Source organism: Heteronotia binoei, chromosome 5, assembly GCF_032191835.1.
Source record: "Heteronotia binoei isolate CCM8104 ecotype False Entrance Well chromosome 5, APGP_CSIRO_Hbin_v1, whole genome shotgun sequence".
Taxonomy (NCBI): domain Eukaryota; kingdom Metazoa; phylum Chordata; class Lepidosauria; order Squamata; family Gekkonidae; genus Heteronotia; species Heteronotia binoei.
The window spans coordinates 139038550-139060697 of NC_083227.1; the positions used below are offsets into that span (position 1 = coordinate 139038550).

At 44.7% G+C, this 22148-nt stretch overlaps 1 protein-coding gene across 4 annotated transcripts in view; it reads right to left on the reverse strand.

The window, feature by feature from the left end:
- ACSL6 (acyl-CoA synthetase long chain family member 6) overlaps window positions 1-22148 on the reverse strand; it is a 160406-nt gene that overhangs the window by 29924 nt on the left and 108334 nt on the right. For 3 of the 4 annotated variants that reach the window (XM_060240479.1, XM_060240481.1, XM_060240480.1), the window contains 4 exons: window positions 18266-18343; window positions 16474-16608; window positions 14171-14305; window positions 3684-3779 (listed from right to left, as the gene is read on the reverse strand). In XM_060240479.1, coding sequence (XP_060096462.1) covers window positions 3684-3779; window positions 14171-14305; window positions 16474-16608; window positions 18266-18343 — 444 coding nt within the window. Of the gene's footprint in view, window positions 1-3683; window positions 3780-14170; window positions 14306-16473; window positions 16609-18265; window positions 18344-18404; window positions 18483-22148 lie in introns of all 4 variants that reach the window. The other variant, XM_060240478.1, reaches the window with a different exon arrangement.

Below are 22148 nucleotides of genomic sequence, written 5' to 3' on the forward strand. Positions count from 1 at the left end.
AATTTATAAATGGGCAACTTTCATAGTGGAAGGTGGTGAGCAGTGGAGTATTGCAGGGCTTGGTACTAGGTCTGGTGATTTTTCACTTACTGATTAATAATTTGGAGTTCGGAGTAAGCAGGGAGGACTATAAGGCACTCCAGAGGTATTTGTCCAGACTGGGTGAGTGGGTATCAATGTGGCAAATGAGACTCAAAATGGGTAAGAACAAAGTAATGCACATTGGAGGCAAAAACCCAAACTATAAATATACATTTGATGGGATTCAAAGTGGCAGTAACTGACCAGGAGAGAGATCATTGAGTCCTGTTAGACAACTGACTGAAGATGTCAACTCAGTGTATGACTACAATAAAAAAGGCCAATGCTATGCTGGGTATAAATCTATAGTGCAGTCTCATTTGGAATACTGTGTACAGTTCTGGTTTCTGCACCTCCAAAAAGATACTATAGCATTGGAAAAGGTGCAGAAAAGGGTAACTAAAATGATTAAGGGTTTGGAACACCTTCCCTATAAAGAAAGATTAAAGAGCTTAGGACTTTTTAGCATGGAGAAATGATGTTTGAGGGGTGACATGACAGAGGTTTACAAAATTATTCATAGGACAGAGAAGGTAGAGAAAAACTTGCAGGCTCTCAATGAAACTAATGAACAGTAGGCTTAAAACAGATAAAAGTAAGCACTCCTTCACCCAATCAATAATTGACATGTGGAATTCACTGCCACAGGAAATGGTGGTGCCTACAAGCACAGACAGGTTCAAGGGGGGATTGGATAAACATAAGGAGCAGAAGTCCATCAGTGGCTATTAGCCACAAGGTATAGATGGAACACTTTGTCTGGGGCAGTGATTCTCTGTATTCTTGGTGCTTGGGGGGCAACAATGGGAGGGCTTCTGGAGTTCTGGTCCCACTGGTGGACCTCCTGATGTCACCAAGGTTTTGGCCACTGTATGACAAAGAATGTTGGTTTGGATGGGCCACTGGCCTGATCCAGCATGACTTCTCTTACATTCTTATGAGTTCTGTGATACTTGATAATCACCAGATATTTTGCTATAATGATCTGAAAACATTTCAAGTAGCCAAGAAGTAGAAAACAGTAGCAAAATAATTGCTGGATGAATGAAACAGCATGTTGATCAAGAAGGAAAAATAGAATTTTGCCAGGCTTTCAGCTGAGGCAATGGATGTCACTTGTTACCGGCTCCCCCCCACCCGCACCTTCATTCCATCCCAATGCTATATGATCTGCTGGACCTGGACAATAGGCCATTTCTGTGAGGCAGAACCTGCCATTTTAGTCTCTATTGTCACTCTGTAGTTTTAGATTTTATATATTTTAAATTGGTATTTTATTGTTGATTGTTTTTACCCTGAGCCTGTCATATGGGAAGGGTGGACTAAAAATCTAATAAATAAATAAATGTTCTTGCCAATCTAGTGGGAAAAATTGGTTTGTTAACTTATTTATGAAAAATGCTACCTCCTTTTTGTATCCAACAAACCATTGCTACAAAGCAGAGTACAATAGCAGGTGGCATACTTCGGAATCCCTGGTGCAAAAGGAAATGGGGTCAGCAAAGGGCTATCAGCTGTGCAAACTAGAATATAACTTGTGCTAGAAAGATGAATGGGAATCAACATTGGCTACAACAGTCGTCAAGCTGGGAGTTCTGAAGTAAGAACTGCAGTCTTGGCAGGAATTTCTTGAGGAGTTTCTAGCTATTCTCAGTGTGCTCAAAATCTGGTCCTTTGGACAGGGTCCTGTATCTCTGACCAGAAAAAGCAATGACAGCTAGATCTCTCTAAAACTCTTCTTAGAGCTCTGGTAAAAAAGGTAAAGGTAGTCCCCTGTGCAAGCACCAGTTGTTTCTGACTCTGGGGTAACGTTACATCATGACGTTTTCGTGGCAGACTTTTTTATGGGGCAGTTTTGCCACTGCCTTCCCCAGTCATCTACACTTCCCCCCCAGCAAGCTGGGTACTTATTTTACCAACCTCGGAAGGATGGAAGGCTGAGTCAACCTTGAGCCAGCTACCTGAACATAGCTTCTGCCGGGATCGAACTCAGATTGTGAGCAGAGGGCTCTGACTGCAGTACTGCAGCTTTACCACCCTGTGCCATGGGGCTCTTAGAATTCTGACAAAGGGTCAAACAGAATAATTGATTTTGCCTAGTTCTTCAAACCCCTGAGAAGACCTAGTGAAGCTTTCTCAGATGTCTGAAGAAGTCTGATGTGAAGGGAAAACTGTGGCAGAATGTGCTCACTCTGCCCTGCAGGTTCCATCCATCTTGCTCTCCATGGGGTTCTCAACTCCCCTGGAGGGGCTTTTCCTTCTCTCTAGGGTAGCCCACTACCACCTGATCAATATAGGTGCTTTCCACTGAAGAGATCTGGACCTTCAGCTCCCCTTCTAAGCTGAGAGGCTTTCCCTCAGTGTCTCCTGTTAGTTCAGTGTCTGGTTACCACAGGGGCAGATTGATGCCTTGTGTGCCCCGGGGGAACAGCCAATTCATTGCCTTCCCCCCTCTTCTGGGTCCCTTTTAAATTAGCAAGTCTGAAACAGTGAAGGTCTATGTGGTACGGAGGACCAGTTCCAGAATCAAAAGTTTACCACCATATTTTTAGCACCACACCAGATTGAAGAAGGAAGAACAAAAGAAATTGTTAATACATTGCTATACATGCCCTAACAGATGTTAAACTAGGACAGACTCTTTAGCTTTGAAAGTTACACTCCCTACTGAGTCTTCACTACCTTGAGGGTTGATTCATCTCTCTAGGCCAGCCACATGGTTCAAGATGGAGGCCTGCTCCCAAGCTCAGACAAGAGGAATGTTCAGCTCAGCATCCCAAGGAAAAGAGAGACTGCCTTCCCCTTGCAAGCCTGAATCTTCTCCCCTTTGACCCTGGTCAGCCCAGGCCAAGGCTTCTTTTCCTGTTGTTTGTAGGAAGCCCTTTCCTGTTACCTGTCTAACAAAAACTCCTCCAAGCCTCTAGGTTCCCTGCTTGCAGAAAGGGTGTGTGTGTGAACTGGTCCTTCCAATTGTCTCTAGCAAGACCTATTAACATTTCTTAAGAGATGTGTCTGGAAGGCCATGAGCTACCATACTTTCCTCCCTCCTCCAGTTTGTTCTTAGCTGGGGGATGGGACTGGTTATACAGCACAGTCAAGTCCTGCCCAATGCCAACGAACCAGGAGACAAGGCATTTATCTACAAGTACAAAGGACACCAACAGTGTCATCCTAATCAGTTACATCCTAAACCTAATGACTTCAATGAAGCATGTAACACTGTATAATAAACTTAAAAGCAATTGACTCTGTAAAAGCCTACTAAGGCTCCCTTTCCTATAATGCTCCTGCCACTAACAACTTTTCACTAACAAAATAAAAGTGGGAAGAGATACTCAGAATGCTTCTGAGATCAGGTATCATCTTGGGAAAACAGATGCATTCAGAATTGAGGTTCCTCTGAAACTGGTAAGCAGACTACCATTTAAAAAACCTATTCTTACAGGCTCTAGCATTAATAAACTGAATTTACTTATTTCTTTTATTTACGTATTTTGTTGTTAGTGCCATGTAAGCTATAATATTTCATTAAAGGATTTTGCAGTCCAGACTTTTCTATCTAGAGAACAACAGATCTGAAGAATTGCACAGGTTAAACATACCTGACATCCGAGGGCTGCTCGAAGGAAACCTAGTACAGTGGGAGAAGCAGGAGCTGCTCCTGTTACAATCATCCTAACACAACCACCAAGGCTTGCCTATGAGAGAAACAGTATTTTAAATAAAGCATAATAAAACCATTAAATTGCTTTATAGACCTATACATTCCCAGACTCCTTTAGATCAACACATACCTGCAAGACCCAATGAATATTTAAATACTATGGACCTTCTTTTAAAATCTGATTCTCTGCAACGTATCTTTTACCTTAACATACACATTCAAAGAATATGATAATTATTCTGGAGAGAACAGCTTCCCATGAAGGAGGGAGTAGTTGTACAACCTTGTGTTTGACATAAAAGGATAGACTTCTTCTATCCAATTGTCTTCCAAATAGTGCTATAGCTAGCACATGTAGATTAGTCTTCAGCTGTGGGGACTGTCCCATTAGCTGACTGATGTCACATTAGCTGACTGACTCCTAACAGAAGAGATAATGGAAAGGGAAAGGCAAGGGCAAAGAAGAAATGAGAGTGCTTTCTCCCTTACTGCTCTTCTTTCTCCATTCACTGTCACTTGCTAGGACAGTATTCAGACATCACAAACAAATCAGAACAGGCACGTGACAAGCACAAAGCAGGTTTGTCATTCAGCCAGGTTACACAAATCTTAGAGATCTTGCTCAAAGTTGCATCAGTCTATAGAAAGATCAATAGAGATCTGAGCAGTCTCCTCTGCTGCATACCCCATACTGTGGGAATTTTTCCATTGGGAAGCTTACCAGAATTCTCTCTCTCTCTCTCTGACACACACACACACCACCATCATTATCATATCATCTCATCATAATTATAGATAATAATTCCCTAATGGAATTGGCCATATACGGCATTCCTATTGGCTGTGGTGTGTACTCCATCAATTATTGGCCTATCAACTGCTGCTCAAGAGAACTAGCATGCCATTGACTGGGCTCACTCCTCTCTCTCGCCTGCTGTTGTCTACCCACTCTCTGTGGCATTTGGAAGAGAAAATAGACAGCATCAGCAGAGAAATGGTGAAGAGACAAGGAATGAAGGTGGTAATGTGATTAGGTGGCAAGGCCTGGCCCCACCGGGAACATTACCTCAGAGATCATGTCAGCCATTACTTTCCTGTTACTCCCTCCCTCCCTCTTCTCCTCAGCCTCACCCCAGGACAGACGAGGAATGGCCTACTGGGGAAGCTGCTAGCCAGAGGCTGTTGCTAGACTTTCAAGGTTGCTGCTGTCCATAAAGGGAGAGGCCTCAGCTGAACAGAATGCCATAGAGTCCACACTCCAAAGCAGTTATTTTCTCCGGGGGAAAGAGTCTTTTGTCTGGAGTTCAGTTGTGAAACCAGGAGATCTTCAGGCTCCACCTGGAGATTGGCTACCCTAGGCCTGGCAACACCCTCTGGGTGACTTGATGCCACCTGACTAGCATGACTTAACTAGGCCTGGCTGCTTGCTACTGTTCAGCAGCAGTCCCCCTATGACTGACACAGTGACTTACCAGTTGCCAGTTTGGGAAATTCCTGGAGATATGAGGGGTAGAGCCTGGAGAAGGCAGGGTTTGAGGAGGCGTGGGGCTTCAGACAAGTACAATGCCATAGAGTTCACCCTGCAAATCAGTCACTTTCTCCTGGGGAACCCATTGTTGCCAATCTTCAGGTGGAGAACACTCAGAATTACAACTGCTTTCCAGATGGCACAGATCAGCTCCCATGGAGAAAATGGCTGATTTGCAGGGTGGACTCTGTGTCATTATACCCTGCTGAGATTGCTTTCCTCCTTCTTTGTCCACACTGTGGAGAAAGACTGTACTTTTCCTATGTAGAGGCTTCAGAGAGGGGGGAGGAGAAGAAAGCTGAAGTCAGATTAATTCCCCTACAAAAATGGCCATCTTGAGGCACATACTCTATGGTATACCTTAACACAACCAGGCCAGAAAGAAAAAACAAAACAGATCACACTACAAGCTCACGCTAATGCTAAATGCTGCAAGACTGAATATGACAGGAAAAGGTGGCAACAATGCACTGCAAACAAAAGGAATGCTGAGCTTCAGCATCTGTGTGACTGTCATTGTGCCCCTTGTGCCCCGCATAATTATTCTTCTGACTGGCATGACTTAACTAGGCCTGGCTGCTTGCTGCTGTTCAGCAGTAGTCCCCCTATGACAGCCAGTGTGACTTAGCAGTTGCCAACTTCAGATTGGGAAATTCCCGGGGATTTGAGGAATGGAGCTTGGAGAGGGTGGGTTTGAGAAAGGGTGGGACCTCAGGCAGGTACAATGAGATAGACTCCAGCCTCCAAACCAGCCATTTCTTCCTGGGGAAGCACTATTGCCAATCTCCAGGTGAGGGATGGAGATCACTCAGAATTACAACTGCTCTCCAGGTGGCAGAAACCAGCTCCCCTGGAGGTGGATGGGGAATGAATGCCTTCACTTGGGTGGGTGAGAAGACAGCAAGGGGGAGCACTTGTCCAGAGCCTCTTTCTAGAGCCCACTCTATTATCTATGATACCTATTTTCTTTATTACTTTCCACCTTCATTTGTTTCCAAATATTTTTAAATTAAAAACAGATCTTTCAACTTTTCCAACCATTCCCTTTTACTAGCAAATATAGATTCCCTCCCACCCAATATCAGGCAAATATGACATGAACAGCAGTAACTAAATACAATAGAATTTCCTTTAAGCCACTCTGAACCCTTGCTACAAAATTAAATAGTATCAGTTCTGGTGAAGATAAGATTGTAAAACTAATACCAAGAGTAATAGTTTGGATACCTATTTATTTATTTATTCATTTAAGAAGTTGAACAACAGCAACTATGTTCCAAGACTATACATTAAAACAGTCAAATTAACATTAAAACACAAATTTAAAATCACAGATTGAATTTCACATATCTAAAAGCATTCAAGATTTAAAAAACACAAGATCAACAAACACAGGAGTAGAATGAGCATAGTTAAATCTGCAGGAAGGACAGGTTTCTTACTTGTAACTGGTGATCTTCGAGTGGTCATCTGTGCAATCACACATATGGGTAATCCGCAGGATCGGCCCTGACCTCGGAGAATTAAAAGCAATCTTGAGCGTTAGATCTGGCGCGCCTCCCTCTCGTCCTGGGGAGGAGGCATCGTCTGCGCATGCCTGGACGAGGGGGAGGTGCTTAGCCACTCAGTTTCTTCCCACCGCCGAGAAGGTGGAAAAATTTAAGGATGAGTATCCAGCAGCGGGGAAGGCTGGGTGGGTTTGTGTGATTGCACAGATGACCACTCGAAGATCACCAGTTACAGGTAAGAAACCTGTCCATCTTCTTCGTGGTCTCTGTGCATTCACACATATGGGTGATTAGCGAGCTATTCCCTCAGGAGGGAATCTGTTGGATCTGCCAACATATTCACTGTTAGGAAAAGGAGATAATAAGAGAGTGGTACTCACAATCAGTCAGTCAAAGATGGAGCGCAGCACAGCTTGTCCGAAGGACGAGTCCCGCCGGGCACGCACGTCAAGGGCGTAGTGCGAGGCGAAGGTAGACGAAGAGGACCAAACCGCAGCGGCACAGATGTCCTCTAGTGGGATGCCTTTCAGGAATGCTGATGAGGTAGCAACGGCTCTGGTAGAGTGAGCTCGTATGTGCTCTGGGATTGGCTGCTTTGCTAGTTGGTAACACAACTCAATGGCAGCGACAATCCATTTCGAAAGTCTTTGGGTCGATATTTTATTGCCCATATTATGAGTTGCGTACGTGACAAAAAGTCTGGAATCCTTACGGAATGGTCGCGTTCTGTCTATGTAGAATGCAAGGGCTCTGCGGGCGTCTAAGTTGTGTAGGGCCCGTTGACCTGCGTCTGCAGGGTGCTGGAAAAAGGCCGGTATAGTTGAAGGTTTCCCTAGGTGGAATGGTGAGACGACTTTCGGTAGGAAGGCGGGGTCGGGGCGGAGCACCACTCTGTCGTTATGAAAGATCGTGTATGGTGGGTCTGCTCTGAATGCACAGATATCACTGGCTCTTTTGCCCGTGGTGAGTGCTGTTAGTAGTGCCGTCTTCCAGGATAAAAGTTGGAGGGGAATGGCAGCCATAGGTTCAAAGGGAGGCTTCATGAGCTGACTTAAGACGAGAGAGAGGCTCCAAGTTGGTAACATTTGTCGGACTGGGGGGTGCAGGCGGATGAAGCCCTTGAGGAAGGCCTTGGTGGCATGGTGAGAGAAGACCGTCACTCCTTCCAGGTGAGGGTGGAAGGCAGAGATGGCTGCAAGGTGGACCTTCAGGGATGAGTAGGATAGTCCGGTCTTGGAGAGTTCCAGCGTGTAGGACAACATTTGGGAGATAGTAGCGTGGTCAGGATCAAATTTTTGTTGTGAGGCGTAGTGGGAGAAGCGCTTCCACTTGAGTAGGATTTTCTGGTGGAAGGCTTCCTGGAGTTCACTAGGACCTGGCGGACTTCGGGAGGGAATTCTAGAAACTGATTCTCCAGGCCGTCAGTTTGAGTGAAGCTGGGTTGTGATGTAAGACCTTGCCCTGTTGTTGGGACAGGAGGTCCTGCTCCTGCGGGAGTCGAATGAATGTGTTGTCGGATAGTAGTAGGAGGGTGGTGAACCAGGGTTGACATGGCCACCATGGAGTTATTAGGATGCAGTTGGTGCGGTCCGCTTGTATTTTCTGCAGGACTCTGGTGATGAGTGGAATTGGAGGGAAGAGATAGTGGAGGGTTCCCCTCCAGGACTGTAGGAAGGCATCTCCGCGGGAGAGTTGAGACGGGGGTCCTCTCATGTAGAAGTGGGTGCATTGGGCATTCGATGGGGATGCAAACACATCTATTTTCGGGGTACCGAAGACCTTGAAAACTTGTCGTATGTATTGTCTGTTGATGGTCCACTCGTGATCGTTGGTGGAGTGGCGGCTTAGGGCATCTGCTTGGACATTCTCGATTCCTGGTAGGTGGACGGCAGTGAGAAAGATGCCTTGGCTGATGCTCCAGTGCCAGAGTGCTAGGGCTCTTTTGCAGAGTCTGGTGGAGGCAGTGCCCCCTTGTCTGTTGATGTAAAAGACCGTGGCGATGTTGTCTGAGGTGACCTGGACATGGCAGTTTTGTAGGGATGGTAGGAAGGATCTTAGAGCTTTGTGGACTGCCAGAAGTTCCAGGCAGTTGATATGGAGGGAGCTTTCGTAGTCCGTCCATTGTCCCTGAACTGTGAGGGTCCTCAAGTGGGCTCCCCATCCCCACTTGGAGGCGTCTGTGGTGACGATCACGGAGGGAGATGTCTGTTTGAACGGCATTCCCATACGGAGGTGGCGTTCTATCGTCCACCATCTCAAGGATGGAATGATGTGTGACGGGAGGGTCAGCATTGTGGATTGGTGCTGCCTGTGAGGGTGAAAAGTTCTGATGAACCACAGTTGTAGGGGTCGCATGTGGAGCTTTGCGAAGCATAGGACTGCAGTAGTAGCTGCCATTAGACCTAGCATTCTTTGGTAGGTGAGCGCTGGTTGGGAGCGGTGAGCGATAATAGTGTTTGCTAGGGACTGGATGCTGAGAACTCTGTCCTGTGGTAGGGAAGCTGTTTGGGAGATCGTGGAGATGTTTGCTCCTATGAACTGGATTGTTTAAGTGGGAGTTAGTTTGGACTTTGATATGTTGACTTGAAGGCTGAGTGTGGCCAAAAGGGACAGGGTAGCGGAGACGTCCAGTTGGAGTTGTTCTTTTGAGTGGGCGACGATCAGCCAGTCGTCTATGTACGGGTAGATAGATATCTTTTGTTGGCACAGTGCTGCGCCCACCACTGCCATACATTTGGTGAAAACTCTTGGTGCCGTTGAGAGACCGAAGGGGAGGGAACGGAATTGGAAGTGTTGATCCCCAATGGCGAATCTGAGGAATCTTCTGTGATGTTGATTGATGGTAATGTGGAAGTAGGCATCCTGTAGATCTATGGATGCCATCCAAGCTTGTTCTGGGATGAGCGGCAAGATTGACTGAAGGGTAATCATGCGGAATTTTTTGTAGGTGATGTGGAGATTGAGCTTGCGGAGATCGAGAATGGGGCGGAGTCCTCCGTCTCTCTTTAGCACCAGAAAGTAGCGGTGGTACTGTGGTGGTATCGGTTCTATCGCACCTTTGTCCAGTAAGGCTGTGATTTCTGATTGGAGAGGTGCGGATAGTGGTGTGGTGAGGAATCTGTGATGTTTTGGGGTGGACTTGAATTCTATCATGTACCCCCTTTGTATGATGGCCAGGACCCATGAGTCCGATGTTATGGCCTCCCAGGCGGGGTAGAAAGGCTGTAGCTGGGTGAGTGATTGAAGGTTTGGCTGAAGGTTGGTATCTGGACGTCTGGGGGCAGGGTGGTCAAAGGGACGGTTTGGTAGCAGGGTGAGTTTTCTTCGATGTTTGAGGGCGTGCCCTCTGCTGAAAGGGCTGTTTAGCATGGGGCGGTTTGCGTCTCCATGCGTCTGGTTGTTTGGGAGATCTGGAGCTCTTATAATAGCTAGGTCTCCAGCTCCTTTGCTTGTTGAGTTGGGGTTGGTGTTGAGTGACCCCTAATCTCTTCGCTCTCTTCCTGCTGTCGTCTACGGATGTAAGAATGTCGTCCGTGGTCGCGTTGAAGAGGCCGAGACCGTCGAAAGGTAGGTCCTCAATTTTGTACTTAATGTCAGGTTGGAGAGATGAGGATCTGAGCCATGCGTGTCTGCGCAGGGCTATGGCCGAGGCGAGGGTCCTGGAAGAGCACTGAGCAGCGTGACATGCGGTATTGATCTGCTGCTTATTGACTCTAGCCAGTTCCTGCAGGGCGTTAGTAGCTGATTTCTGTGTCGACTCCAGTAGGGAGGGAACCAGTGTGTTGAGGTAGTTTGTTAGGTTGTATGCATAGGCCGAGAAATATGCCATATAATTGTGTATTTTAGTTGTTGCCGTGGTGAGGGAGTATATTTTCCTGCCGATGGTGTCGAGCTTCTTGCCCTCCCTCTCCGGGGGCACTGGGTGTCTGGTCTGCTTCGACTTCGAGGAGGAATGCACAATCATCGAGTTCAGCGCCGGGTGGCTAAACAGGAACTTCGAATCGGGTGCATGGATCTTGTAGAGGGCTTCGACCCTCTTGGATGTTGGAGGTACAGACGCCGGCTTATCCCATGCTTCCTTGAGGGTTTCGAGATGAACGGGAAGCATGGGAAAAGACGAGCTTGAGGGGAGGTCCGCGTGCACCAAGTCGTAGACGACGTCCGAGACTCTGGGAGCGTCGGTATTGAGCTTGATGTTTAGAGAGTTTGCCATATTCGCAAGGAGGTCTAGGTATGATTTAGGGCCTTCTGAGGGTGATAGTTCGGCAGGCTTAGCTATATCAGAGGCCGGAGAGTGCAAGTCTGTTGTAGAAGATTGTGCGGAGTCGGAGTGTTCCGCTTCATAGTCGTTGTCGGTGTCGAGAGAGGGTGCGGCCGGAGGCTCTATGGGCTGCGGTTGTTTGGTGGCAGATGTAGACTTGGCCGGTGTGGTTGGTTTCGGTTCGAAGCCGTGCCGGGCAGGTTCTTCACGGTACCGAGCAGGCTCTTCACGGTACCGAGGGTCTTCGTAGTCGGAATGGCGTCTGTGTGGAGACGGATCACGGTATCGAGTCCGATCGACTTTGTAGTTGCGGTCCCTATAATGAGGGGACTCGTGGTGGCTGTGGTAGGAGCGGTTCCTCGGGTCCGAATGCCGGTAGGTGTCGAAGGAGGGAGATCTCCGATGTCTCCGTCGGTCCCGAGGAGACGGTGATCTGGACCTCGAGGGGGAGTAGTAGTAGTATCTTTCTCTCCGATGGCTACAAGATCATTGTCGACTGCGAGATCTAGGCATGCAGGGGCGCAGTGGTATGTCCCTCGGGGTCGAGGGTTCTCTGATTAGAGAGTGAGCTGCCAGCGGTTCAAGAGGGACTTCTCAGAAGGCGCGAGCGTCTAGAGTCTTGGAGCGTTGGCTTCTGATGGATACCGGTGAGTCAGCCTCGAGTATTTGCGCGGGTGGAGAGTTGGGTACCGAGGGAGACCTGGAGGAGATACGCACGATCTCTAGTGGTGTGATGGCTGGCGTCGACTTCGAAGCTGGCGTTCTTGGGATCGTGGAAGCCATGGTCGGGTTCGAGGCCGCAGGTTTTGCTGTCGGGTCGGATGACTTATGTCCGGTTTTGGCCCTTTTCGGGGTCTTGGCGCTGGTTGCCTCCGCGTGAGCGGAGTCGGACCGGCGGCGCTTTTTGGGGTCTTCGGACTTCTTGGTGTGCTTGCCGGACTTAGGCTTGCAGGGAATCTGAGCCACGGAAGCTGCCGGCTGCGCCACTCCCACGAAAGATGGGGAAGATGGCGGAGGTTGTTGTGCCGCGTGGGGCATTGGTCGAAAGGAAGACTCCATAAGATGGCTCCTGAGCCTCGCGGCACGGTTTTTGCGAGCTTGTTTGCCAAATTGGCTGCAATGCACGCAGGTATCCGTGCGATGTGCCTCTCCTAGGCAGAATAGGCACAGAGAATGCCCGTCCGAAGAGGGGATTTTTGCGGAACAGCGAGTGCAGCGTTTGAATGTTATTTTGTCTCTTCCTTCCATCCGCCCGGGGGGGGGGGTGTGGGGGAAGCTCGAAAGATAGTAAGAAAGTCTTTTTTTATATACGATACCAGAAGACGAGGAGAAGGTGAGAAGACGAAGAGGAAACGTTGGAGGTAGATTGCAGTAGGAGAAAATCGGGAGACTCAACGAGGTAGGTATGATCCGGTCGGTGGTAAAGAAGAAACTGAGTGGCTAAGCACCTCCCCCTCGTCCAGGCATGTGCAGATGATGCCTCCTCCCCAGGACGAGAGGGAGGCGCGCCAGATCTAACGCTCAAGATTGCTTTTAATTCTCCGAGGTCAGGGCCGATCCTGCGGATTACCCATATGTGTGACTGCACAGAGACCACGAAGAAGATCAATTTACCCACCACTTAAATACTCTCTGGAATAAGACTGTCTTACATGCCCTCCTTAATACAGCAAGTGAAGGGGACCTTGTCAGCCACTCTGGCAGACTATTCCAAATGTCTGGTCCCACCAAAGAAAAAGTCTGTGAACTCACTGTAGCCATATGGACAATCCTAATGGATGGTATCCTAAGGAGGAGGCTGTCTGCAGAATTTAACTGCAGGAAAGTGGTACAGGAAAGTATATGGGTGTGGGTATACTCCCTTGTGGGTGGGAGTATGTGGGCTTGCCCTTTTCACCTGCTTCTATCCTTGAGCAGCCGCAGGTGATTGTGCCCTCCCTCCAACCACTGCCAGACTGGTGCCGTGTGATTTTTAAAAGGGCCATCCAGCCTGAGGTGAACTTTCTCCCCTCCACTCAGCACTTCTGCATCTGCATGCCAGAGACAGCTAACTGCAGCTGAGCTGGCTGTTACTATGAGGCTGCTGTTTGAGTTGCAGTGCCTGATCAAGTGGCAAGTGAAAGCACTGCTTCTCTGATTTAGGAGCCTTTTTAACATTTCTGATTTTTCAAAACATGTGTATTGCTCTGCAAACCCGGGATAGGGTTTTCCTCTAGGATTGTAAAAATATTTCATTTTTCTCTGTATGGCCCCATCAGTGGATTTTAGGATCTTCAGATGGGGCCGTGTTGAGAATTATAGATATTAAAGACTCACAGGGTGATCCCATTCCCCCTACTAGCTTGCTGGGTTGTGCATTTGCCAGTTTCTGCTCCTCTGCCCACCAGCTAGCCTATATCACTGCCCATTAGCTAGCCTATACCACTGGTGTGGCTCAAGCAGCAGCAGCTCCTTTCTTCCCCCCTACCTGCCTCAATTGGCATCACTCCTTGATGGCAGAGGCATCTTCTTCCTTACCTGCCCTCTTCATCACACCTCACACAATGGCACTGGGAGAGGGCGGCACTGGCAGCTCCTGCCCACCTTGCTGCTGGTTACATAGCAGCGGCAGGTCCTGCTCCTCTTCTCCTTCCTTCCTCCAGCCACTAGCCCAGTGGCAGTGGCATGTGCCAGGCACTGATGAGGCTGGCTCACAAAGATGCACTGCATGTGTAAGTGCAGACAATGCTCCTCTATATGGTTTTTTTTTAAAAAAGGTTTTGGATTTTTCTGCAAACCTGAGGGTTCACCCAGCTTCAAAGAAAAGTCTCCCCTCTTTGTCTCTCTCCATGGTCCCAATCCAAATATTTAAGTATCTGCAGATGGGGCCGTGCTGAGAATTAAATATATTGATTTATTCTAGGTCCGCAACTTATGCTGATGCCGTTGAATGGAGGAGGACACAGAAAACAGTTTCCCCACAGCAACTGAAGCCAGTCTCTTTGTTTTCCTTGTCCATGGATGCGGCTAATAACTGCTTTAATATATTTCACAGAAGCTACATAGTCTTTTAAAACTGCAAGCAAAACCTCCAGAGTCGGTTTCACTACACAACAGGGTTTAAAAAAAAAAAAAACCTAGATGTTTACCTGTATTTTGTTAAAGAACAGTTTATCCCACAGACTGTCATTTCTTATGATCCCACTTTGAACTTCCGCCTTTTTACGCTTGGCAGCAAATTCCAGAAGCCAGCGTTTCAGTGGGGTGTCTGCTTGGCTAAAGATCTAAGGGAATATAAGATGACAGGGGGGGGAGTTTATACAGCCAAAAGGAAAAGGACCATATTTATCACTAGCACTAGCAGAAGTGGCTCCACAGATGCCAGCATTATAATTAATTGTCTGAATTAAACATAACTACACCACTGCAAAATGCTAACAAAAGCTCTTCTGCTGCAATTCATTTCCAATTATGTTTTCTCTTTTTCTCTCTCCTAAGGGAAATGTGAACTAGAAAATAAAATACTTGGAAGCCTTTACAAATTAAGGTGTCCAGACAGTTTACATTGTGGAATTAGCTTGACATAAATATACAACATTCTTAGGGGTACTTTTTAACAACATTCGACAGCTGTTGAGAAATATATGTATGCATATCCTGTGCCATCACTTCCAACCTACAGCAACCCTATAAATTAATGCCCTCCAAAATATCATATTGTTAATGGCCTTGTCCAGGTCCTGCAAACTGAGGGCTTGATTAAATCAATCTATCTCTTCCTCTTTTCCTGCTGCCTTCAACATTTCCTAGCGTTATTGTATTTCCCAGTAACCCCTGTCTTCACATAATGTGACCAAAGTATAACAGCTTCAATTTAGTCACTGTAGCTTCTAAGGAGAGCTTAGGCTTGATTTGATCTAGCACCCATTTATTTGTTGAGAAATGCCCAATACTTTAATAAAAAAAAATATATTTATATAAAAAATACAGTGTTTTATATGGAGGCAGCTATGCCAGGTGTCCAACCTAAACCAACACATTCCTCAGAGCCTACTTAATAACATGTTGGGGGGGGGGGGCGGTTGATCCTTACTGGGCTGGTGCTGCCATGCATTCCACTGGTAAATCACAGGTCACATATGTGTGCCTGTCCTACACGTGTGCATTTTATTTTTAGGAGTTCCAAGTACAAATAAGTCAAAACTGAACTATGGTCATAAATCTGTATCATAATGAGTAAAGTCAACACCAAAAACTTATTGGGGAGCTGATACCAGTAACATTCATATGTCATATTTATAGGTTAACCCTCAAGAAGTCAAATAAATAAATAAAAAAAAATAATGTCACAGAGACCAGACTTGTGACATGCCCTCCCCCCTTGTTCTCTTTTCCAGCATGGAACCTCAGGGATCACAGTTATACAGGCCAGCTTCAAACACACACTACTGGGAATCACAGTTCAGTGGAGCTGTACAGGCTTAGAACATGTAAGGTGCTAGGTCTGGCTTAATACCCTTGCTGGTACAAGGCCATATAGACAGGTTGCAAGTACTTTTCAATGTGCTCCCACCCCCCATGTGGTCAGCTCAGCATGTGCAACTTCTGGACAGTACAGGTCTGCTACCAATTTTAAGTGTTCTAATAATTAACCTCTTTTTAAATAAATGTGCGTATACTATCAGACCACAACTTTTCATCTGGTACCATCAGGACATGTGTTATAACTTCCCAAATATAACTTAGTGATATATCTTCTCAAAGTATAATCAGGCTCCAAACCCACAGAATTTTAACATAACAGAGGATAAATCCTTAGGTTCCACAGTTTGTGTCATTTCATTATGTCCAAACTAAGAATCAAATTTAGGCAAAGGTAGGGATACCATGAGAGCCAGGGACACATGTGACTCTCAAATCATTTGTGTGTGGCTCATAAATATGTGGACTGAAGTGCACATTTTATGACATGTTGGTATCTGATATACAGTGAAATCTTTGTTACCAGTTATCAGGATGAATCAGAAAACCAAGCTCAGATACATCTACTTGTTTCTTTATTGTCAGAGAATTTGAACAATCCTGAACCTTTTTCTTAGTTTAAAAGGTGAAAGCAGTGGGGATCAAATAACAAATTTCACTTTCTCATTCCTGTAATTTCTGAACCCAGGCATTAGATCTTCCTTTACATTATGCTATATATTTAACTTCCAAAGGACTAATTATCATCAGTTGTGTAAATGGATTATTTTACTATATGTAGAAAATATATAAATATTAGCTACAGTGTATCTGCTCACCGTGTGTTTCAGATGTGACATTCCTGTTACATGACATACCCAGAACCCAGGAGGTCACAGAGCCATAAAATAGCTTCCCAAACACCATTCTCTGCACAGGCAATTTCCTTAGACTGTCACTGTTTCTTGCAATCACCAATCTGAACGTTTACCTTGTCATACATTCTGTTTAGTAGTCTTGGTACAACTGGAAAGATAGTTGGTCGTAGCGCTTTCATATCATCAGACAAGAGGCGAATGTCCCCTTGGAAAAATCCAATTCTTCCACCATGGCAATATACTACAGACTGTGATGAGGAAGGTAAAAAAGAAAAGAAAAAATGAAATTCATTTCTGGACTTTAATCACATACATGTCTATTTCTGCTCTTGACCATTTTCTTAACAATATAGTTATTTATGAACCACTTGGCCACTAACTATTTAGGAAAACACCACAATGGGCCAGTTCACATGAAATATATTTTGGCATGTGAAAAGCTTCCTCATGATCACACTTGTGTGGATAATGTAACATAGGAAAGGGGAGATTTATGCACACACTTGGTGTCAGGTTAAAGCACCACTAAAACTGTGTTAATAGTCACTGTTTGTGTCTGCTGTTGCCTTGTTTATACCAAGCGTATTCATGTGCACATGCCCAAAGAAACTTGCCGCTACTTGTGCACAGAAGTAGTAGTCATCTGTGGCAATGAAAACATCATAAGGAAATATGCTATAGACTTAATACAAGGATTCAGACTAATGCTTCAGCTTTCTCGATCCCCGTATTCTGGATGTGCAGGGTACTTCAGCCTGTATTGGTCCTGCTAGACCACATACTTAAGCAGCACTGCTAAGGATACTTTCTACAGAGCTGATTTTCTGTGCTAGCCATCGCAGAGGGAGTAGCAAAGGTCCTGGGCAGAGTTTATGGAAATACAAGTATTTAAAGGCTTGAATTTCCCAATGAAAACCATGTCAAGTAAAACAGGCTAATGACTTAAATAACACTGCCATATTTTGAATAATATTTGCATAATGAATGTGTTCTTATTATGTCACTAAACCAATCTGTGCATTCAGGTGACAGTTGCTGCCAAAGAATACATCATGGACAATGCCCTATACAATAGTCTTGGTTATATTCAAAGTATTTGCATAATACAAAACCCATGTTTTTTCTGACTTTTGTAACCCTAATTCCCCAGCATTATCTGTTGGCTGGCTTACGATGTCTGATGACACTGTTTTATATCATGTGGTCTGCCTTGAGTCTCAGCAAGACAGGTGGGCTATAAAGTAAGTAAATAAATGAATGAATTTACTAAAGCAAATTTCTATATGTGGCAGACAGAGCATCAAAATGTATGCTTCAACAGAATATTGACTTATAACAAAACAAAAATGGAGCTACATGGAAGTATGAATTCTTTATCCTAAACTATTTGATTTTGATCCTTTCTCTCAGACAAAAACAATGCATTTACTTAGAGAGCTACTATTTAATAAGATTAGACCATACACAGATTGGATTGATCAAAGACTTATCTGTATATATTTGGAGTTGCACAATACCCCTAAGTCAGGGTAAGGTTCATTAAGAGGGAAAAAGGGCTTGTTTCATATGAAGTTTCAATACTAGCTGAAATTTGTGGGACAGCCAGATGGCATCCAACTGTGGAGAACCTTTCATGTGCAGCAGACTCTTTTTGAACTGCAGAAGTTGGCGTAGATCTGTTATAGAAGTACATGTTACAGGAAGACTGTATCTAGCTATCAGGTACTTTGTTTTAGTAATATAAAGAGGTGTTATGCCTACAACATGAACATTTCCCTTCCATGCAGAAACTTAAAAGGAATATTAAGGCCACTGAACATACAAGTTGTTTTAGTTTTACAATACTGTCATAGATTTATTTATCAGTGGAGAAAAAGTTGACTTCCACTGACACTGATACCTTACCTGTACCATTCTCTCAAACATGTGTGCTAAAGGCAAATAGGAAATGTGTACATCCTCATATGTAGGAGACCACTGACTCTGGAAAAAAAAACAACAGGGAGCCCCGCAAGGCCCAGATCAGTCCAAACAGGTTTCTTACCTGTATCACTCTTTCAAACATGTGAGCCAAAGGCAGGAAGGAGATGAGCACATCGTCCTGTCTCGGAAAGATCACTTTCTGCAGATGAAGGGCATGGGAGACAGAAAGGAAAGAAACACTGACAGGAAGACACAACAAGAAAGTCATAAAACAATAAAAAAAGAAAAATGGCACCAAGAGGAGCAAAAGGGGTAAAGATTATTAAGCGAGAAAAGAGAACAGTGTTTGAAGTAATGCGTTAGGCCACAACACCAATGGAACTATGTTAGCAGGAGTGGTGAAAAACACAAGGATGTATGTAGAGAGCTCTCTTCACCACATATGGCATGTGTGTCTTGAGAGCTGGGCTGTGAACAAGCCCTTCCACCAATGTGCTTGGGTGGTGTCTGCTGTTGACACTTCTGTTGGCCAGTGATGTTCCACAACAAGGCATAGCTCTTTAACTTAAGGGGTTTCTAGCACAAGTGTCCAATTTTCAGGCATTCAAATGTACTACTCCTACACAGATTTGTATGCTTCAACAGGCCTATGGTTTTAACATGATGCCCAAGTATGTACGAACACATTAGAAGGCATTCACAACAAGAACACAAGTTTAGTTCATAAGGTGCCACTCCCCCCCACCCCCGGAAGGTTTACCATGGCATTAAACACCTGTTTGATAAACAGAAATATAGAAGGAAATCACTTTCTGGATATTATTTAAAATGCTTTTATTTGACCCTTCCATTCAATAAGATCCTCAAGGCATCTAACAATCACAGAGTAAAGCAAGCCAGTACAATACAAACCATGTAAACAAGAGGCAGAAAGCACAAATCACAATGAGAAAAAACAGACCACAGTAAAAATTATGTCAGACAACAGCAGCAAGTAAGCTTGGAAGAACAGGGGAGGAGGGTTGGGCCACTTGAAGAAGATCAGGGGTGAGATTCTTTTTCTCCACTGTTACAGATTTTTAGCCTGGGCAGGGCTAAAGGCCTGACTTTTGTCCCATAACTTATCACCTGTAGCTCTGAATGAGTGGAACTACTGAAACCAGAACTACCCAGGATGTTGGAACATCGTATGTTTTTGCTTGTTCAGTTTTTTGCATTTATTTTGTAATCTGCTTTGAGTCCCCTGATAGGGAGAGAAGTGGATAGAAATGTCTAAATAAATACATTTAAACTAATATGCAGACACAAATATAGAGAGACAATTGTTCCTTGGTAAAATATTCTATAAATATTATGATGCAGCAACAAGGGCCTTCATATGCAGCCCTGACCTGGACAGCCTAGGCAAGCCCAATCTTGTCAGATCTCAGGAGCTAAGCAGGGTGAACTCTGGCAAGTATTTGAATGGGAGACCTTGGAATATCAGCAGTTAGGAGGACAGGGGCAGGTTTTATTCAGCCATCTCCAGGCCTTCAGTAGGGTTCAGTCATCAGAGGTCACAAGGACTTCCAAGTGCACACATATAGTCTCTCTCACACACAGGCACACACGCACACAAGTACCGAAAGAGCACCAAGGCCCTTTATATGAAGAACCTCTGATGATGACATAAATGCACTGGTAGATTTATGTCAGAGAAAGCAGTGCTCAAGATATTCTGGTCCCATATAGTTAAGGTCTTTGTAAAAGTGCAATTCAAAACCAGAAGTTTTAGCTGTACTCAGAAAATTAACTGCAAATCAATGCAATTAATTAAAAAACGTAATTACATGCCTCAGGTAGTTCAACTTCCTGATTGACACATTCTGGACCAACTGCAGTTTTCAAAAGGTCTTCAAAGGCAGCCTCGCGTATAGCGCATTACAGTAATCTTCTCTAAGAGGCATAACTGTGGCCTGACTAATCTGACTAAAACAGCTTAGTAATGTTTGTGGACCAATCAGGCCAGAAAAAGGCACTGCCAGGTTATATAGGAACAACAAGGAATCCTAGAGTAACCCCAAATTGAGAACTCACACCATAACCCAATCCAACACAGGTAATATCCCTACTTCCAGATTAAACAAATTTCCAACCAACAATACCCCCATCTAATCTGAATTAAACTTCATGCCAACACAGCTAATCATTGATTTCAGGCTCTAGTTGAGGACATCCATGCCCCTGCTCTAGGATCAGATGGAAATGAGAGAAATAAATTGAAAGTGCTCAAAGTGTCATTATCTTACTGTTGCCACCTATAGATGGCCTGTGAACATGTGTGTGGGACAAGATGGGATGTTACATTATGCCGCATGCCACAAGCAGCTGGTTACAGGAGTAATTCCCAAGTAGTGCCTTTTGAGATTCATCCTCTAGAAAGGATCAGAATCATTGCAAAATTATGTTTCCCAGATCTCATGCAGACAAGAATAATAGCTAATGGTACCAAAAGCTGCTGAAAAATTCAAGAGAATCAGCATGGAGATTCTCCTGTCTTTCTGCTATTTTCCCATCACTCTGAAGCAAGAAAAATTAGGCCCAATGTGGAATCTAGAAAAAGATATTGGATTTATATCCCATCCTACACTCTGAATCTCAAAGCGATTGCAATCTCCTTTACCTTCCCCACCCCCAACAGACACCCTGTGAGGTAGGTGGGGCTAAGAGAGCTTCCACAGCAGCTGCCCTTTCAAGGACAGCTCTGAGATAGCTATGGCTGACCCAAGGCCATTCCAGCAGGTTTGAGTGGAGGACTGGAAATACAGAAGAGCAAAGTTCTTTGCAGAGTGGTCACAGTGAGCTACCAATGATTTCTGTGTTACCTCTGTACCCAGGCCTATAACCAGACAAAACAGCTCAAGCTGGACAATACTATATTGATATTATGGTGGCAGAGAAGTGAGCTTTCTTGCTGCCATTTGCCATGAGAGGATTTGTTGTTGTTTTTGCCATCTCTACTGAAGCTTCTTTTGTTTCTCAACTCCTCAGGACTCTTCAGATTCTTCTAAATCTAAAAAGACAACTTAGAGCAATCATGTCCACTGCTTGGGTCTTTTTCCAATTCTTTAAGGTTGATAATACCATAAAAGTTTCCCAAAGATGCTAGAAAACCAAAGATATACATAGTTCTCTCCATGGGCAGAGTATCAAACAGCTGTTTAAAAGCATAAGAATTTAACCATACACAGGTGTAAATATCATGAACTAATCTTGCAGTCTTGAGATTTGTTGGTGCCTACTAAAATTTCAAGGATCCAGTTTAAATTAATATGTCCTTTTAATTAATGAACTTGTGTTACCCTGATCATAAGGTGGTTTAGAAGGAAGAGTATTTATTCTGTCTCACTGCCCTCTTTTGTTCAAAATGGATTGATGTGATTTTAATTTACATTAGCCAAAAAGATTTTCAAAGAGAATTAACTGCCATAAACCTATATGCTCATAACAGCAAATGTGCTGAAGAATAGTAGGTACATACCTGCAGTTTTAAATAAGAGAATTTGCTAAGTGGTTGGGTAATTAAAATTGTAGTGATCCTAAGAACTCATTTGAAATATAGTATTTCAAGTCCTCTTTAGTAATTTTGAAACTAGGACTACAATCCCTTTCTGTTCTGAATTCATTCATTTGAGTTGTATCAGATTTTCACTGTTATTCGGTACAAGCGAGAAAGAACAAAGCAAATGGCCTTCACAATTCCTGTAATGGTAGACTCTGTAATAACACCAGAGTACCACTGTATTCCCTGGGACAGGCTGCCCCTAAGAAACGCAACACACATCTGATGCAGTTTCTGGATCAAAATATATACCTCATATGAAAC